The following is a 23,795-nucleotide window of genomic DNA, read 5'->3' as shown; positions in this document are numbered from 1 at the left end:
GTTGGGAGTAGTGTGTTTAGTTTAATTGTTCAGTGTATATAAAAGAAGGGAATATGAGAAAACAATAGTGTAGCATTCCTGTCTTTCTACAGGATGCAGTCCTGTGTGTGCGAATGCTTTAAAACAGCTCCCATGCATTAGCATAATCCTGTATAAATTAACACAGGTAAACAGCAGACGTCAACACTTTCTCGCTGACAGGGTTTACGTGCCAATAAAGTCAGTGTAAGGAAGCTTACATATGAGTACAGCTGTTCCCATCTGGCAATGCTTCTCTGTTGTTCTCTGTATTAGGTCAGGCAGGTACACCTTACTGTTTTTGTTATTATACCCGTCTTTTAAGCTGAACAGCAGTTTACTTTTAGGATTTTAAGGGGATCTTTTTTTAAACATCTTCATTAAAATGATAATCCGCAACGTTACCTGTTCACTAACTAGCAGGCTATGATATGTAACCACTCAAGATCAGGGGTTGAATGCAATTGAACTGCAGTTAATACCATGTAGCACTGACAAATTCAGCATTTATACATGCTGCATTATCATATTTGATAGGCTAACTTTTGATCAACTGATGAAACATTAACTCATTTAATAGCATAATAGGTGGAACAGGCAGGATTCCTTTGAACCTTTTGTCGGTTCCTGTCAGAGGTGACAGAGGTTGGGTCTGATCTAAATGATGTAATCACTAAGGGTTTAAACAGACCTCCAGGCACACAAGTAGGCAGATGCAGCCCACCATAGAGGACCATATGATGGGTAGATTGACCCAGGGCAGGCCATACACAGAGACAACACCCCCACAACCCTTTACCCTAACTCTAGCCACCGAAGCCAGCACACCTCGCCTCAGCATGACTGATGTGTGAATGACAAATCACCAGAAGCTGCACGTACAGAAACGTCAAGGCTAAGCCGAGGCCAAAAGCGGCGTCTAATTATGGGGATCCGCCCCTGCGGATGGGAAATGCCCTAAAAACACACCACGCTGGCCTTGTAATCGGTTTAATTATATTCTAATTGAGAACACATGTGACAGGAAAGAAATGAACACCACAAAATTATGGCAATGAGGTTTTTTAATGCTGATAAGAGCTCATACACGTGCCATAACATCAAGAGTGTAATAACATTAATTACAAAATGTATATCTGCTTGTAATATGTTGTTTTGTTCTTTTAGTTTACATTTACATAGGGAAACATTCATGTATGTACAAATGTTTATTTGAAGGTTTTTCTCTTAATATAACTACATCACAAGTTTCAGATTTTCCAGGACTGCTGGAGTGAGTTTAGCAATTAAAGCACAATCCAACATTCTGGTTTCTAACTCCCTGCTATACCAGGAGGGTTATATTGATATGTTAATATAATAAACATAATTAAATGAATTGTTTATTCGACAGACAGTTTGACTTAAAACAAGTTCCAAAGAAAAAGTACTAAAATGAGCTTTGTCTATATGGCATGAAGTTTGAACTATACTTATAAGCACCCTCTCTAAAAATATTTATTGACCAACTAAAGGAGTTACAAATCATACTGTATGGTTACATCATCTTCGCACATCTCTCGATGAAAAGCTCAGGTAGTAGTTCAACATTGTAGGACAAATAAAAGGAATATACCGTGTTTCCTATAGTTATCCAATGGCACACAACTTTATCAGATCAATACAGAAAATTGGACTACACACCAAAGTTCTGCTAGTCCGTGAAGAATTAAGTGACCATAAACTGACTCGGGATTGTCTCCACATTCAAGCAGCTGACAGAAGTACCTTGTTTTACTGCAGTAAGCCGGGTTGAGACGCTCAGTAGAAACATAATTGAGAATATGGTATGGACACTGGTTGCTTTATTAAGATCATGGCCTATCCTGCTGGCAGGAATTATGTACAACAAGAGACAACAATATGGCTCATATACAGTCAGATGAAGTCAGTCACACTCTCTCTCTGAACCTTGCCAACACGCAAACACACACACACACACACACACACACACACACACACACACACACACACACACACACACACACACATCTTCCCCTGAGACTGCAGTTGTGCTCGACTAGCGCGATAGAAATTAAGGCTGATCACTGAAACGGAAAAGACAAAAAAGGCGCCTGTCATGCTGGAGAACATAAATAAAACACAAACACAGTATAAGGGCCTTGTTTTCAGTGCATAATAATAATAATATAATAACAATGGCAATAAACAGTCATTGTTCTCCTAATCAATAAATTAAACACTAATACAAAATATTAGAAACTGGATTATTTTTTTCTTTATGACCTTCAAATAATTGCTTCATTTAGAGGCAGAGGGAGTGCACACACAGTGAGGAGAAATAGTCCTTTCTCAGTCCCGTAGTCTCAATACTGTCCATAAACTCTTCTTGTCTAAAAATGACATAATAAAATATCGTACAACTACCAGTATTGTACCACATATGAGTCCTTTAGCTTAGTCTGTTACACTGAAGAGTTTAAACGTGGTGTGAGTAAGGAATAAATCTGTTAAAAAAGACAAAAATATCAGTTACCTTGTGTAAGCATGCACTTCATGTCATTATATATCCTTTATACAAACTTGTTCTGCTCCGTCTCAATTCAGACAAGACGGGTGATTTGTTTTACAGTCTGCTGATGCTGCTACCTTAATCTTCGATTACAGCTAGGACCCTTTAGACCTAGAAAAATAGGAAGCACTTTTGAAACAAACAAGTTAACCAAAACACGCACACGCTCATCCTGTCACACATACAACACATATTCGGTTTGTGGCATTTTCTGGGAACCTTTCAGGGTACTGCACTCTTTGCAGAGGCCGAAAACCTAACTCCTACTGTCTGAGGAGCCACTTTGCTGAACCTGAAGGAGCAAAATCTAACCTCTTGACCTTTCCTCCCGCAACTGGAAGGACCCACTTTCAGGCAGAAGGTGAACTGTGTTACCAGCTGCCTCTATAAGCAGGCTTTTTAATATTACGTTTTAAAATGTGACCTCAATAAACAAAACACAGACTTTTGTGGCTGTAGTACTCTTAGAGTCAGATATTGATTTCTTTTTAAAAACTAGATTTTTTTTAAATAGAAAATATAACATAATAAATATCAAGAATGATTCTGGTCTGGTCTCTTCAGTTGATCTGATAGATTAAATACATCACTTACAACTGCCTGTGTGTTTGCACGTAAGCACCTACACACGCGCAGAATCCCTCCACCATGTTATTGCGTCCTGGGCTCCTGAAACATATCCGTGTGAAGCAACACTGCTGTGCTACACCAGGCTTATCTTTGTAATATCAGGTCACTTAAAACGTGGGGATTAGTGAGATAATTCTTTGGGAGCAACGAGCAGGTGGAGGTACAAGGAACAGAGGGAGTGCTACATCAAAGCTGGGAGAAGGAAATGAAGGGAAGAAGAGACAGAAAGATAAATTAATTAAGTAATAAATAAATACTGTAAGTGTACATTACTTCTTCAACCAGCTTCCATAGCAACTGACTTCACAGTGATCTGGGAAGTCTGCAAAAAATGTGATTATGTTACAGTATGTTAGCACCGTAGCATTACCATTCAGTGCTATTGTGTTTATGGGACAGTGTACTGGACCTGTGTGTTGTTATATGAGTTTGTGTGTCTCATAGTCTGGTCTGAGCCTCAGGAATATAGATTTCGATACTGTCTGCGCTCTCGGTAGCAGAGCTCTGCCGAACTGACGCGGCGCGTTTGGCAGCTAGCAGGCGTTTGCGAGCCTCCAGACGCTGGCGCTCAGAGCTCTCCAGGGAGCGGTCCCTAGCCAGGGGAGGGTGGCCCTTCTGGGGCTTCTTTGGCACAGGAGGAGGCATCCTTCTCTCCTGGACAGGAATGACAAATAGTCTTAAAGACAGACCAGAGAGTCCTTATGGCAAGCTGCAGGTAAACACATGGACGAGCGACACGACTGCAGCCGGTTTGCATGAGGGTTAGCAAGAGCGGTGTGGCTGTTGCCGGCATAAGCATGCAATTTTTAATGAGGTTATGGTTCACAGTGGCAGCCATTTGTGTGGGGAAAGACAGCACGATGGTGGCCATTGCGTGAGGTAAAAGACCATTGGAGATGGGCAGGCCCCAACGGTGCATGGCAGGTAGAGTGGCTTCTCAAAAGCAGCTCACTGTCGACAAGACAGAACAAAACACACAAATACAAGTGATGGCGTCAGGCAGCCGACATGACAGTAAGCAACACATGTAAGCATGCTACAACAAAGCTTAACTGTAAATCATTAGGACTTACAATTCAAAGTATACAGTAATGACAGAAGATAGCATGCGGGTTAGTGGAGCATTCCAAAACAACACTGCAGTTAGGTCATTTGATTATTTAAAATGGAGTTGGCTGAAGTTCGTATTTGCCGTATGTGTCAGCACCTGAATTTCTGGAGGAGTCAGAGGTTTCCAGTTGTTGGCTTTCAGCTGGTGGAGTTCATCAAACTTCAGGCTAATGTTCTCAATGGACAGCTGGAGCATGTCCCAGAATCCAGCCAAGTCCTGAGAGACGGGCCGCGGGTGCGCATTTGGATTCTGATACACAAACATCACATGCATGGAAACCACACATAAAAAAATTAATACGGTTTATAAGATTATCACACACTTTTTCGAAAAAATACTATTGCTCTATAATATTTAATAGGAGTTAGAGGAATCACAAAATTGGCTTTAACTGTTTAGCCAAACATTTTTTAGAACTGCAGTGGAACAGATTTTCTATAAATCAGGTGAGACAGTTGCATCATATTGTGATAAGTGGGAGTACTGGAGTTGGTCTGAATCATAGACCTGCTGTGATTAAAAAACAGTTTCTTAATCTGTCTTGTCATCCTTCACTTAAGAAGGTTAAGCAATCCATTGCTACATAAACACAAACACAGCAGTATTCCAGTTGTATATTTTTGGATTTTTTTCTCAGTTAGTAAAAGACAAAAATGATTTTTTTAGTTAAATAAATCTTGCTGTTTTTAAATAGCTTAAACGTTTGTTAAATAATCTATAAATAATGCAACATAGAATTTTACATTTTTAACAAAAGGCATAAAAAACATAAATCTCTGGGTTTTAATGAAGATATGTAAATCCTGGGATCAGCATTCAGATATCCACGCAGCCATGCGCTTTCCTTTCATCTGCGAGTGACTGCAAAGATGTGATGTCTATAGTAGATGCATAGTAAATGAGTTCTGGCCTGGCCTGTCAGAGTGATTTGTGCAGGATGATGTCAGTGTGGGGGAGGGCTGAGGGGAGCATGCAGAGGATGAGGTGACACATACCAGATTCTCCTCACACAGCTCCCGGAACTGCTGGAACTTCTGGGACATCAGCAGCTGGGCACTCCCCACTGCACTGCGGATCTTACCCAGGACTGCAGAAAGACACAGACGCACATGCATGCACACACACACCCACACACCCACACAATGCAATTACTCACAGGACTGCATACTGCAGGCATGTTGCACCACTAACAGAGGGGCTGCATTAGTAATGCAACAAAAAAGGATGGATTAGAAACCTGCTTCGTACGAGCATTTCAAAATACAAAACATCTGTGAACATCAGATGAGAATGACAGAAATCCATTTATATTTCACAATTCTTTTTCCAAAAATACAAAATCATTAAACACACAATGCAAAACACTGCATGTTTTAAGCATGGTCAAATCAAGCACCTGGTCTCAACAGCAACCTTTTATTTTTCTTACAATCACTTTCCAGCAGCCTCATGCATAAGATAAAAAAGGCTACACAACTAATTTAAATGTCACTGATCAGTGATATGGACTCAACTGCTAGGCAACTGCTAGTACATAAGGCTAGTGCTATTAGAAACTGAGAGGGTGAGTAATGAACCTGTGCTGCAGACAAAGACTTCAACCCCTTCAGGATGCGTGCGAGTGTGTCTGTGTGTGCACGTGTGCATTGTAGTCTGGGATCAGGGAAAATATGACCTTGAGACAGCCTCCCTGTTATCCATGTTCTGTGAGAAAATCTCTTGCCTGGAACCAAAACACTAGCTGCAAACGCAATGGCATTTTCAGTAAAACATGAAATCAGCTGCGCAGGTACGAATACAGTGCTTACAGTCTGTGGCTTGTTTACTCAGTCTGGTATGTCTGTTTGAGTGTACGTGTGTAAAACATATTTCGATGTGTGCATACAGGCGAGTGCTGTTCTGTGTGTTACATCAAGATGAAATAGTTGCCTTGAAGGGGCACTCGGCAAACCCTGTGTGAGAGATCGTTATGCAGTGTATCCAGAGGACACAAGCGTGGCTGGGCCCAGCAGTGGCCTATTGATAAGTATGCACGGTATGTCTGTGGAGGCCAGAGGGCCTGAGACAGGAACAAGCAGCTATTGTGGTCCAGTACCACGAATACCAGCACCCTCCAAATCAAAAGAGGAGAGGAGGAAAGGAGGAAAAATAGACCTAATATCACTGCATAACAGAGTAAAATTTATCATGACATCTAAACATAATGAATCAACTCACTCTCTTCAGGCAGCTCATTCTCCATCTCGTCCTGCTCCATCTGTTTACACCAGCCCTCCATACGCTCTGTCTCAGCCTGCAGTAACTTGAGGAACCAGCGGCCGTCACGCGGGCACACCGATCGCCCAACCGCCTCCAGAGCCTCACCCTCTGGTTCAGGTACGTTGTCCATCCAGGGGTCAGGAGGAGGCAGGATGGATGGGTCAAAGCCCACCTCCCCGTAGTCATCTCCGGCACAAGCGTGGTAGTGGTTCCCAGAGCCCTGGATGCTGACGGTGGAAGTGGCAGCATCACGTGAGTGCTGGCGCGGCATGGTGGCGCAGAGACGCGGCGGCAGGTCCGGAGCGTCTGATGGGTCGTCGAGGTCAGCCTGCACAGCTGTGGTTACACTGTTGGAGCGGGTCATTCTGCGGTGACTAGGAGAAGATGTAAGAATAAGTTTACGTGGGACGCACAAAGGTATTATTGATTCTTCACCTGTTAAACATCTGATTAGTTTATTTTTATAGCCTTCCTTTTAGCAGCAATTATCATCACAATGATCTCAGCGATGAATAGCTTTTGTATTGTGGAACATCTTTTGTGTGTGAGTGTGCGTGTGCGTGTATGTTTTGTCACCTGGCTCATTGAATAGCAACAGTGTGTACAGGCCTCTGTCACACCGCAAGCCCTGCTGTGGGACCGCTGCGCATACACAAATAGTGGTAGCACAAAAACACACATGTACACACACTCACACCTGGAACCCTTCTCTACAGCTGGGCGTGCCATGTCGCATTTGACTCAGAGGCTTTGTGCCGCTGTCGGGCAGCCTCTGCCAAGTCTCTCCACACTATGTGCAACAGCAGAGACATGCACACACATACACACACACACAGAGCTGGCGATGTTCTATAGAGCAGCTCACCACCCAAGAGATAAATGGGATGTTAGAGGGATGCGGGTGCTGGGAGAGGAGAGGAGGGGGAGGGAACTGGCATGCTAACTTCACAGTGATTGGACAAGCCATTAGTCTAATAATTGATTACAGCTCACGACTTAAAGCACATAATTTAATAACATATACAAAAATGTAGCAGAGTGGTGGTCATTGAGACACTTTAAAAATAAGTGATACACTTTGATGAAAAGGCATAAAAGCCCTCATGGACATGGGCTCTAAGGATTAAAGAAAATAACTGGGTATTAGTGCTCATTTCAGTTTAACACAAATGCCCCCATTCAAAAATCCATTATACTACTGTGAGACATATATGGGATTACAATTGTCCTGTCAATAGACCCTCTCCACCAGGCCTGTTAGCTTTACTCTAAACCAAAAACTGCCCACAGTCCTCTCACACATGAAACCTCAACCTGACCTGCCTGCAGCATGACACACACAAATGATCACCTCTCGCTCAGCCCATCTCCGGACACACACTCCTCCTGAACTCTACCCATTCATCTTTACTTCCCCCTTTTTCTCATTCATCTCCCCTCTTCTGTGAACACAAAAAAAAAGAAAGCAAGATGGGAGTGGCGTCGGGTAGATCAAACAGCGTGTATGCGCTTTACGTGTACATGCCAGCAGCCCTTCGTGTGCGTGTATGTTTGTGTGAGTATGTTTGTGTGAGTGTGAAGAGCAGTTAAAGAATAACTCCTCCAAGCAGGTGTTCAGAGCTAATGACCACAGCCTGCTTTCTATCAGGCTGCTAACAACTTCCTGCAGGGGCAGAAACAGGCAAAGCCAAACACTGCCCAGACAGACAGACGGTTAGATCAACAGACAAGAGGCAGAAGAACAAAAAGAACTAGGGCGTTTTAAAGGATAAAAGTTAATGTGAAAGAGGAAAAAAGCTATAAAACACAAGTAAGGTATGCAAGAGCTAATAAAAATCACAGGAAATCTTTCCTCTTCCTACATTCAAGTAATAGAAAGTGATAAATCACCACAGAGGTTGAGTTTTGCATTCCATATGTTGCTGCTGCTCTGAACCAGAAGGTCCTACGTTTTCTTCATTTTCCTGTCATCTGCAGATACTTGGTTTACACTTAAAAGCAAGAGGAAATGGCCCTAAAAAAAGAAACATGCCTTATTTGGATTTAATGTCTAACGAAAGCCTTCAGTCAGCTAGGGCAAAAACAAAAAGGCTAACATTGCTAATTATCCCTTATATTAAGTTTTCAGGACTAGTGCAGTGCCTGTGTGTAACAAAGGCATTGCAGTTTGATGGGCTATCAGCCAAATGGTAAATCCCATGGCTGAGAAATGAAGTGTGTCAGAAAGTATCAAAAATGGCAGTTTTTAATTAATAAACATTGAAAATAGTTTTGTCTCTGTGGCTAATTTTCTTCTTCATACTAACATAACATGAGGTGTCTGCTAGGCCTCACCTCAGCTTACCTGAGTCACTGAACTGAACCTCTGTACATTGTTTGCAGTACTTTTGCCATTTGGAGACTTTTAAAATGTAATCATCTGAGAAATAGTTTGGTTTGATGTGATTTACAGCTTGCTAACTTCCCTTGCTACCCCTGGCTGATAACTTACTGCTCCACCCCCTCATCCAAATATGGTCACTTCTGGCCATAAAAAACACGGTGGCTGCTAAAACGTCAACTTTGGGGCTTTAAAATGCGGTCCACAACCCAGTAAGTGACATCACCGTGGTTACATCTTTACACTGTTAAAGCCTCTGATGACAAAGGCAGGAAGCTGCTGAAAACATACCATGGTGAAAGTGTGTCAGAAAGAATTTTTAGCCAAAACATGAGGAACACTTGTCTAAACAACTTCATATTAGACGCTGGACTTCTGGAACACGAGGTTCAGAGCAAAACATCTGCCGAGTAGGAAGTACATCAGATGAATGTTTGGTGAAGAAAGCGAAGAATGCACACAAGCACACAAATACAGAGAGAGTCCTTCATAAAACCATAGCAGTGTTAATTCCTCCTCTTGCTGGTGACAGGTAGTGACGGGAAAAATCAGGGCTGGCACTAGCCTTCATGGTGAGATTAGGAAAGAATCTGTACAGTGTCCAACATACCCTAAATTTAATTTGTGGGGTCGTAAAAGACCAACCTACATCAAATAAGTCATCCTGTTCAGTTTGCATTTAAGTAAATGCTTCATATACAAATATTATCATATTAAAAAAAATATGTAAAAGAGAGAAGGAAGATGTTTGTCTAAAGACAAGCATGTTATTTGTTCTTTCCAACACTTTTACATCTCTTTCCACTGCCCGTCAGTTAATCCTAGTTCAAACAGCAAGCTGAGGTTATGACCTATGACTGCTGCATAAAAACACACAGACACTCACACCCACACACACACCTACAGACACACTGAAGAAGGCCGTAGGAGTCTGGCACTCTCATTGTCTGGGAATCTAATGTAGGGGGCAGCATGCCCAGACCTCCCAGGTGTGCACTCATACACACCCACACACACACCATTACAGATGAATGCCAACAGGTAAACAGTCATGCATGTATCAACAAAAATACATGCCAACCAACACCAAACATTAACCAGAAAAATGCATTAGCTGCAGTCCAGCATAACAACAAGTCCAAACTTAGGTAGACTACAGCCTATCTGGATGAGTTAATATTTGGCTTGGCGTATCCAGGAACTCAGAGCATGGTTGATCAGCTGAGACCTCCTCCTTTCAGAAATCCCCTAACATTCCACATCCAGCACATTTTGAAGTGCTGGACGTGGCCCTCTCTGTGACCTTTGATAAAAGCTTATGTCGCTTTGAATTTTAGAAGCATCCCTTCAATGAGTTGCAAAAACCAGGAACTGGCTAAACTGACTAGCTTTCCTAACTAAACAGAAGGTGACTTAAAAAAATAAAAGTGTGTGTGTGTGTGTGTGTGTGTGTGGGGGGGGGGGGGGGGGATGAAAGCAGACAGATAAGCTACAAATGGCTGTGTCCCACCAGAGAACTTAAAGGAGTGTGGTGCAGTGTGAGCTAATGAAACAGCGAGCACACTAGGCTCTTCTCCTCAAACTGGGAACATGCAACAGAATAAACGGCTAACTGACAGCGCAGCGGTCTCTCGGACCTAAACAAACTCAATAAAACTCCCTCCTCTTCTCCCTCCCTCACTCCCTCCCACACATACACAAACACGCAGCCCCAAACAGCCTGAATCACAATGACTGGAGCAACAGATGGCTGTCAACTCACCCCCTCAGCTTTCCAATCTCCCTATACCACATCCTCTGGCCCAGCTGTCATTTGGGGCCCTTAGTTGAGGGGGCTCTGACGCCAGCCACCCCTCAACTGTGGACAGCTGCTGTAGGGAAGCCAGTGCGGAGGGGGGGGGGCAAAAGCTTGTAACGCACATTATCAACCTACCCTGGTTTCAAAAAGCCCTCTTTCTGATATCCCTGTTTCATCTCTCTTCTTACTTATCCAGTTTCCCTTTAAGAACATCTACTCCCTTTTTTGTTTCTACTCACCATCGCTCGTCCTCCACCTGAATTCCTATCGACTGGAATTTAGACTGCTCCTCTGTGGGCCCTCCTTCTTCTGGGTCCACCTAAGAGAAGGGGGAGAAATTCTCAAATTGTCTGCATGGCAGAAAAACTGGATTAGAACTCTGACTGAACCCCAGTCTCATTGCAAACCTGGATCCCTATGGACAGGCACTTGCGGAGAGCTTCTCTCTGCGCCTTGGTGTCCGCGGAGACGTGTGCAACTGCGGAAGTGGTGGCGGTGGCAGTGATGGTGATGGTGCTGTTGGTGACGTGCTGGCTCGCAGGGCCGTGCACCTGAGCGTTAGCTGCCTCTATGGCTGCCGTCAGGGCCTTCATGCTATCGATGCTCTCTGTAGAGTTGGACAGGCCCGGCTGGGAACTGATACCCGTTCGTGTGCCGGGACCCCCGTCCATGTACGCATCCTGGGCGGACTCGGTGCTGCTTTGGGCTGTGATCGATATAAAAGGTTTGGATGGGGTAGTTCGTGGTGGGACCGGAGGAGGGGTCTTTTTGTAGGTGGTGATGCATGATGACACTGCAAAGAAGACACACACAAAAAGACAGATGTCAGAAATATCTTGGTGCTTGAGTCTGTGTTAGAACCTAGAGGTGCGAGGTTTGAGAGAAGTGGATATTTGTGAAGCAGGGTCCACTTAAATGCAAGTACAATAATAATTTAATAGACATTTAAAGAAGTAAACGTAAAGTAGATGAAGGACATCAAACATACAGTAACCACCATTGAAATTAATTTTTTACATATATGTAGATAGATGGCAGTTCACCCAGAGGTCTTAGATGTCTGTGCTGCAGTCAAAATGTGCAGTAGATTAGAGCCAACTTTGACAAATCAGAGCTGCATCTAGGTGTTAGGATTAGTATGTCAGCCACTTGACCCACTGATCTAGATGGTTAAGCTCTATACGCACTGACTGTACACATCCAGAGCAATGTGATTGTGCCAAATATAGCTCTCCCTGCTTATGCGTCCTTATGTGACAGAAGGTAAATGACACTGCTGAAGCCAGCTACAGAGCTGCATGCACCCCCGAGGCTTTGTGTTAAATGCAAGTATGTATGGGAAAAAAAATCATCATTGCTTTTCCCAGTAACTGTCTTCCTCTTGCATTCTCACCCTCTCATGTTACAGCTACAGGTTGTGTGCAGACAATGGAGCCTCTCTGACACACACACACTGAGTCAGAAGCCTTAGAAACATGCCAAAAGACAAGAAGCATAGCCTGTGTGAGGAAAGACAAAAACAGCCACCTCCTAACTATATTATGATTTGGAGTCTCCTTCCTGGCTTAGTGCTACCATCAAAAGTAGGTCGCCCTTTCTGCGTTCTGTGGCAAAACTAGGACGGCAGGTTTCCTGGATCCCTTTTTAATCCCTACAAAAGACAAACATCCTACCATGGTGAGATCGGGAGTCTGTGCGCGGCACACAACTGTTACCAACCACACCCAGCACACGCGGCACTGTATATAACTATTACAGGGAGAGCTCTTGTTTGCTTTGTGTCTTGCCATCTCGCTGACAGCTACAGAGAGGCCTTAACATACTGGAGGTGAGCAGTGGGGCTGACTTCATCCTTTTGGTTTGTCAGAGTCATTCGTTTGTACCCGTCCTCCTCCTCCTCCTCCTATTGAAGATTTGAGCCTCTTGACAAGCTGGAAAGTATTCAGATAAGATGAGTGCTGCACTGAGTGGAGATCACAGCTTGTGAGTGTCTTTGATGATGGCAAAACAAACCACAATAAAGGGAAAAAAGGATGATTTACTGTATTTCCTTCTGAAGCTAAATACCATATGTAATTCTTTACAGATAGTGTATGTGTGGGAATTACTGCCAAAACCAACAAACTTATCTAAGTGTGCCATATTTGCACTGTCGTCTCGTTCTAACAGTTTTCTAGGGAAAATGATCGACATCCAGGTCTAATCTTCAGAAAGGTCACACAGTACAAACCCATAAGAACAAAAAGATGTACATCACACACACGCATGCACTCACACACAGAAAGAGGGCGAGGTCCTGCCCCTATCAACCATGGGGTTTCAAAAGAGAGCATGCATCATCTTTCAGTTTCTATTCCCTGAAGTCATCTAAAAGTCACACGTGTGTGTATGTGCACATGTTGGATGACTGTATATGTGTGTGAACTCCTCTCAAGCCTACGGAAGGGTTAAAAAGGGTTTTTATCTGCTCAAAGGAAAAAAAAAGAAGAAAAAGACTGCATGAAACTGGAGACGACGCGCTGTATCCCACCCTAGCTGTCACTGTGAGAGCCAGACACAGTGGAGAATGACAGGGGTTTCAAATGCCAAGACAGGTTAAGTAAACACTCGGGAGTCTGAACATGCCCACGCACAAGTACGCGCACACAGGCCTGGAGAGGCACACAAATAACATTGACACAACCCTGCTTAACATTTCAGCTTCTCCACATCAAGGCAGACCGCACACTTCCTGCCAATGATTTGCTCTCTATCCATCAGGAACTGTTGTCAGCAGCGTACCAGCCTGTACCAGTGACTCGTATGCAAACTCGTGAAAGGATGTGAAGTCAAGCATTTAACAAAATAAAGGATTTTAGTTTTATGTTGAAAAATCTTTCAACTATAATGAAATTAAACAAGTGAATCCTTTAACTTTAGCCTGTATGTACAGAAAAATTAGTGGAAAACATCTGACCAAAACAACTTCCCAGATTAGACTGAGACCAAGTTTCCAGTTTCCACATAGCTGATAAGAAAATAGCTTGACCGCCTTACAGCCATGAAAGCATTAGACAGCTATACTGCCCTGGACCTCCCACACTCGCAAGCATTCAAGGACAGAGTAAAGCAGGAATGTGATGCATGACTCCATCAAACCCTTAGAAAGGAATGTGAAAACCTCTCTTTACTAACCACAGATAAACAGTGACGAGCACACAGAGAGGTTTGTCTGTCACTTTATAATATCAGGTCAGTGCAGCCTTGATCAAAGAGTAAAGAAAGTTCATATTCTCTTGTGTGCAAAAAAACAAAAACAAAACAGGACTAACTTCCTCGCTTAATGGAAAGAAGAATGTGGAATTTTATCTCTCTTCCCACTGAGAGGTAGGTGCAGCCTGCTGCAAGCATTGTCATCTCCAAGAGGAGAGGAGTTTGTGAATGACAAAACTTTAGTGGCTCTCTGCCAAATCCTCTTTTGACAAACGCTTCAAAAGTCCCATGCAGACAAGTTGGTGTGAATAGCAGTTCTTCTTGGCAGGGCACTCTCCCCACCCGTGGGCTTGATAATATCAAAGAAAGCCCTCTTCCCTCCCCTGAGACAAAGCAAGTCTCCATTCATTTCTCCGGCCTTAGGAACAAAAACAGACTCGCTAGCCACCTCTTTTTTTCCCTTTTCTTTTTTTTGACTGCGCCCCATTTGTGTGCCTGCATAGGTGTATGCTGTTTCCTTTATTTAATCACCGTGTTCATGTTACTAGACAGATTGAAGGCAGGCAGCTGCCTTGTAATCTCCAATCTGTATATCTGTGGGATAGGCCACTTCAAAGAGCAGACGGTTTGGTTTAAGAGGCTAGCTAACAGGAATGAGCTCCCCCGTGCGGGGGCCAAGGGCAAATCCACCACCATCCAAAGAAATACAAAGACTGGGATGAGGGGCGGTCGGTATGGGGGAATATTGACAGCTGCGTCCAGCTGCACTATGTTTGGGATCAGGGTCTGCCAGAGGGGAGAGAAGAGCGAACACAGAAGAAGAGTCGAACAAGACGGAGGAGGAGGGACTGGGGTAAATCACAGAGTTACTGCCCGACTCCTTCTGCTCACTTTGTCCATTTGTCCGTCTCACTCCCCATCAAGCACACTCACTCACACAGAGGCCCAGCTGGAGTCCTTTGTGATAGCGTCACCATGGCATCACATAGCAACATAAAGTTTGCTGGGAGGCCTGGTATTTTACCACCAGCAAGCAGAGAAAGAGCTTCCACTGGTCATTTGTTTACTCTGACAGGTTACACCAGTCAACAGGAAAACTTAAAAGCTGAAGTGAAAAAGTGAAACAAAAAGCAGAATATCAGCAGAGGCACGGCAGCTGAGCGCTCCTGCGCTGTAAATAAATATCCCAGAGCGTTTTGTTTTTTTTGGGGGGTTTTTTGCCTTGAAGAGCTGCCTTTGTACAGCTGAATGCTAAAGTCTACCAACCAGTTTTTCTTGGACTGTTTTCAAAAAGGCTTGTCATTGTGTTTCAGGGACAGTGTTATTGGATGACAAGCACTTGAAAGGTTCAGACCGTATGACGTTTCACTGCTGTTCTGAACAACAGTGCAGCACTAATACCAATCCTGACTCAACACTGCCTCTAGATGGCTACTTTAAACTGAAAGAAACTGAAAGAGATTACGAGAAGCCTTGTCCTTTAACATTTTCTACATACTAAAAACAAAACTTAAGATAGCAGATTAGCTGTTTGTTACTTATCACTGTTAAGTTAGTATTACAGACACAACAAACACGGCACATGATATACAATGAAACATGAACGTTTCTGACAGGCCTGTGAGTCACCTAAAAGTTTCTATGAGACTTCGAAGTCAGTCTGCAGCTCCCAGCCACCAGAGGTCAAAGGGCAGCAGAAAGGGTTTCTGCTCTCCAGATGCCTGAGCACTCAGTAACAATAGCTCACTGTGTGTGCCTATGCATATATGTGAGAAGGAGGGGAAGGTGGCGGTCTGCACTGCCCTTTAAAGGAGTATATTTAGCATGTGTGAGTGCTTTTGGGGGTGGTAGTCTTTAGTGCAAATGGTGCCAAAGTTGTAAACATCCTGAAACTGCTGATTTAAATGTATTTTTTTACGTTATCATAAGGATGCATATCAGTATGAAACATGTGTCAAATATGCCTCTAGTGTCCTCACACCAGCAGTGCTATCAACAAAGTTGTGTTCTCAGCGTGCCCCTACTGACAGCAACCCGTGACAACAGTGGGTAACTGCCCTGGCAGGCTTGTGTCTCCTGAATCACTAGATAAGAGTTTGTTTACAACTGTCAGCCACCGCTAAATCTGGCAGGCAGCTGCTCCCTGTTAGGCAATAGATTTATTTCACTTAACCTACTTTCCTGTGTTCCAAGTTCAAATAGAAAGCCTGGTTACCTGGATTCCTCTTTTATGGCTTGATGCTCTCCTCGCCCTGTCAATCAGTGACAGGTGTGGACAGATACAATGTGGACTGAGACGTTAAAAACTAAAGGGGAAAAACAATAAAAAACTGAAAGTTCACATTAAGCTTTTCATTTTAGGTGTAGATCTAATGTTTTAGGATCACATCACTCTTGAACTACGCAGCTGATTGTTTTATACATGTATATAAAAATCATCAAATGACTAACAATTACTCTAACAATAGTGTAATTGCCAACATCAACACTGTAAATGCATGCTAGATGACACTTGTTGCACTGACAGGTATAATCAACCAGGATTTCACATAAATATATACTCTCAAAGTTCCTCCCTGTACAGTCGTGAAGCATGTGGGCTTGTCTTCTTCAGACAAGCCCACATTTTTGTTGTTTTAAATCAAGGGGCTTTCTTGTTAGACCTGCCCTGTGATGGCTCCAGGCCATATTTTTTGTTCTCCCCTTCTCCTCGGCCTGACGAGCCAACAGACACACGAAGAAATACATCAGCCTTTTCTTTCTGTCCAAAAGACCTGCCTGCAGGGGCTGAAAGCAAGCATATAGTCACTCAACATAAGGGGGAGAATTAGAAAAGCGTGAGAGAGAGATAAAGATAAAATAACAGAAAGGGAAGTGAGATGGGACAAAGTGTGCCATGCCGTTTACTTCACTTACTGTACATTCCAGCAGCTTTGTGGGCCATAAACCTGAGTATTAGCTCAAACACTAAAACTAGCACACCCACACATCTCACGCATGCTTTCACTGCACTCATTTCCCACAGCATTGCTCACAGAGTGACTGATACTTTAAGAGCAGACTAGCTCAGTGTGCGCGGTGACACATCAGATGTGCTGGCAATGACAGCATGGGCAACTGTAACAAGTCTAGCATACCGAAAAACAGAATCATGTAGCTGAGGGGGAAATCAGATAAGTCATTACGTGAAGTTATATTTGCGATTGAGCAGTGTCTCAGAATATGACACTTGTTCAATTCTTTTTAAAGAAGAAGAGAGAAGCCTTGATGTGGTCTTTTTGTCTTGCTAAGTGGATAACACAAGCCACTTAGGCCAGTGGCTTTTAAACTAAAAATACACGCAACACACCAGTGTTGCCACCACACTGTCTCCAAGTGCTGAATACAGTTCAGATAAAACATGACTGTCCTCTAGAACTGAAAGCCTGTGGAATTACAGCCAAGCACAGAAAAATAGAACCACAAGCCTTGGGAATAATGCTCACTGGGCATAAACAGCAAACACAAAGGCGACAAAAACACAAGAGGCTGATACGCAAACACACATGCACGCACGCACGCTTGCGTGCACAGAGGCATCAGCTTCGGGGCCTGAAACACAATACCGATGTCATGTCATTACATGAAGGATCACTGCTTGCTGCAGTTGTTATTTACATATAAATGCAGCAGAATGTGGTCAAAAGTTCACTTCTTCTTTCCTCCAACAAGAAAAGGCATGCTACAAGCTTCCTGTGGAGTTACACTAAAAGTCCCCCCCCAAAAAAAAAAAAAAAAAAAAAGAAAGTCAAAACTTGATTCATAAAATGACCGGGCACAAAAAGTAAAAGGAAAGCTGGCTTGCTGTTTTTACAAGCGTTTGAGTTTACTCTTCCAGGAATGCCATGAAACATCAGTGTCGGGTGTTGTTTCACAGCACTGGGGTTTTTCTCCTCGCATTCCTTCCCCCTTTCCCCCTCTTTGACGTTCTTTGTCCTGACCACTTGCACATGGAGGGGAAAGGAGACACTGGCGGCCTAATCCACTGCCAGAGGCACACTAAAGCCATCTGGGCCCAAAAAAACCAAACGTTTGGCCTTCTGTTTCTCCTATATGAGAGGAGAAACTGGTGGGGGTAGATGGAAAGTTAAGAGAGAGGAAGGGGAAAACGAAGGAAAAAGGAAGGCAGGAGGTACAAGAGAGGCTAAAGGGGGGATTTGGAACAAGAACCAGGCAACACTAGTGCAGTCTTTTGTGGTTTTCATTCCTGACCTTCTGACCCTATACATCCTGTTGACGGGGTCGGGGGGGCAGAACGAAAGATGAGATTGCCGCTATAGGCATCCGTGTGTGCCCAAAAGGAATGTGAATGCAACGAGCATGAATCAGGACAAATATGAAAACCTATGAAGATGATACAGAGCTCTGGGTGTCTCTCTCAGGTGTGACTTTTCACACCCCTCTCTCCCTTCTTCCTGTGTGTTTACATGCACTCCCTGCTGAATCTTATGGGGGAGGAACAATGGTCTCTCCAGCATTCCCACTCTCCTGCTGAGAGCACCCGTTTGTCTCCTGCATTCCTTTTCCCATTCATCTCTTTCTCTCTCTTCCCTCCTGGAAAAAAAACTCCTGCTACTTTTTTTTTTTTTTTATACAAGGGGGAGGGTCCTGAGCATGTGTCTCAAAAATCTGAGTCAAATCAGTCCCCTTCGACACAGCCTCCCCCCTCCTCTTTCCTCTCTGTTTTACTTGGTTAGTGAAGCAGCAAAGCTTTAAGAAAGGGAGGAGAAAGAGGAGATGCATTCTTTCTCTCCCGCTTGCTGTCCCTTCAGTATGCACCAGCGGTGAGTTGCGGCTTATTTTTAATGACTGGTAAAAAAAAAAAGAAAAAAAAAAGGAGGGCTGGGTGTCTTCCCCGCCGGCCGCTTGCACACAGGCTCAGTTACTAAGGCATACACACACACGCACACATTACTGTAGCTGAGTCTGGGACTTTCACAGAGAAGTCTTTAATTTGCACTGGGGCCTGGCCTCCCACACTGCACAGCCCAAACCACCCACTTACAGCCATGCACTCTTCCTCTGACTTACTCCAACATATTCTCTCCCCTCTCCAGAACAGTGAAAGCAACAAGAACTCTCAACCACATAATTTTGCTGTCAAATAAAGTAAAACCTTTCAACATTCTGTAAAGATAATATGGCAAAAAAACAACAACATGTTTTTCTGCTCTTCAAAAAAACTCCCATCTCCTTTGGAAGAGATTTAACTATATATCCCACTCCCTCTTATGTTTTCATTCCCTGAGGGGTTTAAGTTTGCAGGCCCTGCCCTGCCCAGCTTTAGCATTCAGGAGCCACGAGGATCATCCATAGTCAACACTAAGGAAATCCTTTCAGGGCTTTGCTTTTCCTTTGCCCCTGATGCCAAAACACAGACAGGAAGAGCAAAAATGGGGAGTGGGATAGTCCCTACCTGACAGTGGAGCCCCTATCCACCTGATCTAACACAACAAATGAGCGGTTTACTCTTTTTAAGTAATCCTCAAAGTAAAATAGTGAATTCCTCACATTAACAGGAAACTGTTGTATGTGCACTTTCTGCAGAGTGGAGACAGCAGGGGTGCATTGCCGCAGCCATTCTTTGTGTTTGCAGTAGCCCTGTCAACTCCTCCCCGCGCCCTTTTCTCATTTTCCCCCGCTCGCTTAACTTTGTTCCAAACCAATGGCAGGACGAGAGGAATGAATGACATTCTCTTTGCTTGTGTTTCCTGTGTCAAAAGCACCACTCTTCCTCCTTAAACGGCTATAATCAAAGCATTCCAAGCCGTAACAAGCAGGGACCAATTAAGTCGTAAGTAAATATAGACACCCAGCAGCCACCTAAAAAGCTTTAAGTCCTGCAGATTTATCCTATTCACTTTTATTCTGCTCCAGAGCATGTCGAGGCAGGAAATCACTGATGATTCAGGTCATGGAAACACATAATAATTAAACCTGATTGATGCTATGTTATAGCAAAGGGCCTGCAGATCCAACTTTTAATCAAAGGTTACTTACGATCACATTGCATCAGACCTTAGGTTGTGCATTATATGGGACAACACTTATAAGTTGGTCCAGATTGCCAAATTGAACTGGCAAAACACTTCAAAGCAGGTGAAACTATGATGACATCTAGTGAAAGATTTCATATTGCATGTCTTTACTTTGCTACATCAGGATCACAAGAGCCGGATTTCCTTCAAATTGAATTTTCTTTTAGACATCTGATGGATAAAAAATTAGGAAGGAAGGTATACGGTCCAGCACATCGATGATGCATTTAAAACAGAGCTGGAAAAGCTAGAAAAGCAGATCCACAGATGTAAAACTTTTGAACTAAATTTAATTCCTCTGGATTTATTTATCTTGTGACTAACACTCTTAAGCTGTCACTGTGAAAGAGATGCTCAGTGTTTTCCACTCAAGTCAGTGAAAGAGCGACAGTGCAAGTTCCCACTGGCTTGCATTCTCAGACAGTCGTGACAGGATGAAGTAATTACTGAGCGGCTGACACACCAGCATGGCTAGGATTTATCTTCTCCAGGAAGAGAGATAGCCAAATCACAGTTTACCCACATTGAGCTCCCAGTTTGGGCTTGATCCTGCAGCTGCAAATGGAGAAGCCACACACAAACACTTTGACACCGTCGCATGCGTACACACACCCCGATGCTCAAAAAAAAACCCATCGAGTTACAGCTGCCAACCGCAACTGAGAATGGCGTCTTTCTCCTTTTTATTCCACATGTGTGCTGCGCCTGTGCTAGTGTGTCACTACATGCCTTGACCCAGCCCTTGTTTCCTGTCAAACACACCTACTCGAACCATCAAAGCAAGTAGAATGACAGCATTATGCAGGTGTGTGTGTGTGTGCGTGTGTGAGAGAGAAAGAGAGAGAGTGCAGAAGAGAGAATCAGAGACAGATGACACCAGAGTACTGTTTAATTTACATCCCTCTTTGAATAATAATTCCACCTTAGAGGAGAGGATGGCACCTTTGATCCACTGACACACAGGTGTAGTTCACATACAGAGGCGTAGGTTGCTAACACAGGGCTTTATCTATCCCTATAATTAACAGCCAGAGCAGGATTCAGAGAATACTATATGTGTTTGTGCGTTACCGAGGAACAGGAATGGTTCGGAGGATTGATGGAGCTCAAAGGTGCATTCCTGTACAGCGTCCTCAGCAAACACTGTTTGATGTCAGTGTCTTGGAGGCATATATACATCAAGGATAGCATGAATGTCAGTCATCACTCAGGGGTACAGCAACTCTTATTGATGACTAATTCCTCTCTCCCAGTCCCTGTGTATGTTACACACACAGAAAAACACACCGGTAGCATTGATGAGGCAGAAACTCCACCAAAAATAATATCTGATAGTAATCTGAGAGGAGAACTTATGACTTGCCTCACATACACAACCTACTGTTGTGGTAAAACACCAAAAGGAATTATTCTATGAGTAGGAATTCAGCTCCCTCTAGTGGTGACCAGCTAGGACTGAAAGAATGATCATTTCATTAGAAACACTGCCCTGTGTTGTTTTTCTGTTTACAAGTAAGATAAAAATAAACAAAAATCAATTTTTATTTAATATCATCTACATATCAGCTTCATATATAAATTACATTTCAGAGAAATTACATTAAAATAATTAGCATAAACGTATTAGCCTGTTTTATGCAAAATATCTTGCCATGTGCTCATATATTTTGTTTATTTCTATAAAAAGCTAAGTCATGGTAGAAAGTTCACAGTTTTTAAAAATTTGCCATTTGCGAGACATAATTTTACTAAATCTTGAAAGTAGATGGTGTGCAAGACTTTGACTTTACTTGTTTAATGTTCCAGTTCAAAGATACAGAAGATGAGTTGCAGTTTTTTTCCTGTTTATTTGAAACTGGAATAATGTGAGTAATAAGAAAAAAACATAGTTTTGAATGCTGATGTTCAAAAAGGCACCAAAAAGCCTGCTTCACTAACTAATACACATTCATTATTAAATACTGCATCATAAATCAGAGAGGTATAAACATCTTCTGTAACGCAAAGAGTTGTAAATAGCAGATACCAGAGTAAAAATTATCTTGTGCAGCATTTTCAACTTTTTCCAAATAATTGGAGATTTTTTTTAAATGATAAAACATGGGTGAAAACATGCAGCTCTGCAGAGCTCCAATAGAGCTTCATGGCTTAGTGCTTAGCTGTTTTAATTAACAACATTTTCACCTGACCTCTTTATCTTTGTTCTTTAGTCTCATTTCAGCTCTTCGAGTGGATTACCAGAAATCTGGAATTAACTTTAACCACAGTGCTGAGGAATCAGCAGGCTGATGAAAGGGGAAAAGTTGAAAGCGAGTTAAGAAAACCTCAGCAAGAACACCTAAAAGTGAAGGTTAATTCTGGCACATCGCATCCAAAGACATGTCAGTTGCTCTACTAAACAAATGCTGCAGGTGAATGACTCAGTAAATATTTAGTGAGGTCATAGCTTCTACTTTTTAATTTTCCTTGAGTGTACACATTCATCATGCAACCCCTCATTAAGTCTCTAACCCAAACTCAGTGTGGACTAATAATAGCTTCTCTGAGGACTGAATTGAAAGGTAAAAAAGGAGATAGAGAGAAAAAAAGAAAGCGTGACTGAATCTGTTAGTCACACAGATGCACACACCTGAGGCAGCTTTGTATCCAATACACTAAACCACTCCTAACTCTCCCAAACTCATAAAATAGAACAAGAGACTCACTGGCCACTTTGTTAGGTACACCTGTTCAACTGTTCATTAACAAAAATTTCTAATCAGCGAATCACATAGCAGCAACTCAGGCTTGTAGACATGCTCAACAAAAACTGCTTAAGTTCAAACTGAGAGTCAGAATGGGACAGAAAGGTAATTTAAGGGATTTAGATTGTGGCATGGTTGCTGGTGCCAGACGATTTACAGAGTGGTCTTGTTTATGTCAGAGGAGAATGGACAGACTGCTTCAAGCTGATAGGAAGGTAACAATAACTCAAACAACCAAGGAATGCAGAAGAGCATCTCTAAACACACAACACGTCAAACCTCGAAGCTCATCTTAATCTTTAATGGGAGATTCCCATCATGGATGTGCAACCAACAAATCTGCAGCAGCAGCTTTGAACATACAGCTTGAAGCAATAAAGTATTGTGCCTATTCTCCAAGAGATATCCAGCATAAAACACATGGTATTACAGTGAGCTGTAGAGGAGCTGATAAAAACAAGAAAATGTGGAAGAGAAGCATTATCCTGTAACTCTGCTGTTTAAAGTTCACTTAATTTATGGGAACAATAAACTTGTATCACACTGCATCAGTTTGAATGGCAAAACATTTGAAGAACTGCCATTTAAAAACTTATAGTGGTGAAACATTTCCCAAGAGAAAATAGTTTTCTGGGCAAATTTTGAGTTACTGCTGAAGACTTGGAACAATTGACTGAATAAAACTGATGGATAGAAATGATCCCTTTGGGTAAAGTTTGCACAAACCGTACAGAATGAGAGAAAAAAGCAATATTTGAGATAAGAAATAAAATCAAGAAGAGTGTAGCAGAGGTGTTGATTAAAACTAAAGTGGCAGAATAACTGTCACATCCAAGCTTAATATATAAATAAATATTAGCCTTTACTAACTCTTGAGTTATTTATGACCTGATAATCTGGTGTTCCTGTGATGAAGGCCTTTATTGATTATAATATGTCAGCAGGAGAATTCTCATTAGCTTATATTCAGGATGCCCTCTTTCACTTACATGATAGCAACATAATCTCACATGA

At 42.8% G+C, this 23,795-nt stretch overlaps 1 protein-coding gene across 3 annotated transcripts in view; it reads right to left on the bottom strand.

Moving 5' to 3' along the window:
• Positions 1-1,064: 1,064 nt before the first annotated feature.
• dlgap1b (discs, large (Drosophila) homolog-associated protein 1b) overlaps positions 1,065-23,795 on the bottom strand; it is a 95,499-nt gene continuing 72,768 nt past the window's right edge. For 2 of the 3 annotated variants that reach the window (XM_085287013.1, XM_085287014.1), the window contains 6 exons: positions 11,176-11,561; positions 11,008-11,087; positions 6,549-6,964; positions 5,327-5,418; positions 4,428-4,580; positions 1,065-3,874 (listed from right to left, as the gene is read on the bottom strand). In XM_085287013.1, the coding sequence (XP_085143139.1) occupies positions 3,659-3,874; positions 4,428-4,580; positions 5,327-5,418; positions 6,549-6,964; positions 11,008-11,087; positions 11,176-11,561 (1,343 nt within the window). In that variant the 3' untranslated portion in view covers positions 1,065-3,658. Of the gene's footprint in view, positions 4,172-4,427; positions 4,581-5,326; positions 5,419-6,548; positions 6,965-11,007; positions 11,088-11,175; positions 11,562-23,795 lie in introns of all 3 variants that reach the window. The other variant, XM_085287015.1, reaches the window with a different exon arrangement.

Source organism: Mchenga conophoros, linkage group LG9 (genome assembly GCF_057382185.1).
Source record: "Mchenga conophoros isolate Kocher_MC1m ecotype Shallow Benthic linkage group LG9, M_conophoros_male_GT1.1, whole genome shotgun sequence".
In the NCBI taxonomy this organism is placed as follows: domain Eukaryota; kingdom Metazoa; phylum Chordata; class Actinopteri; order Cichliformes; family Cichlidae; genus Mchenga; species Mchenga conophoros.
This window is presented reverse-complemented; position numbering and strand designations above follow the sequence as displayed.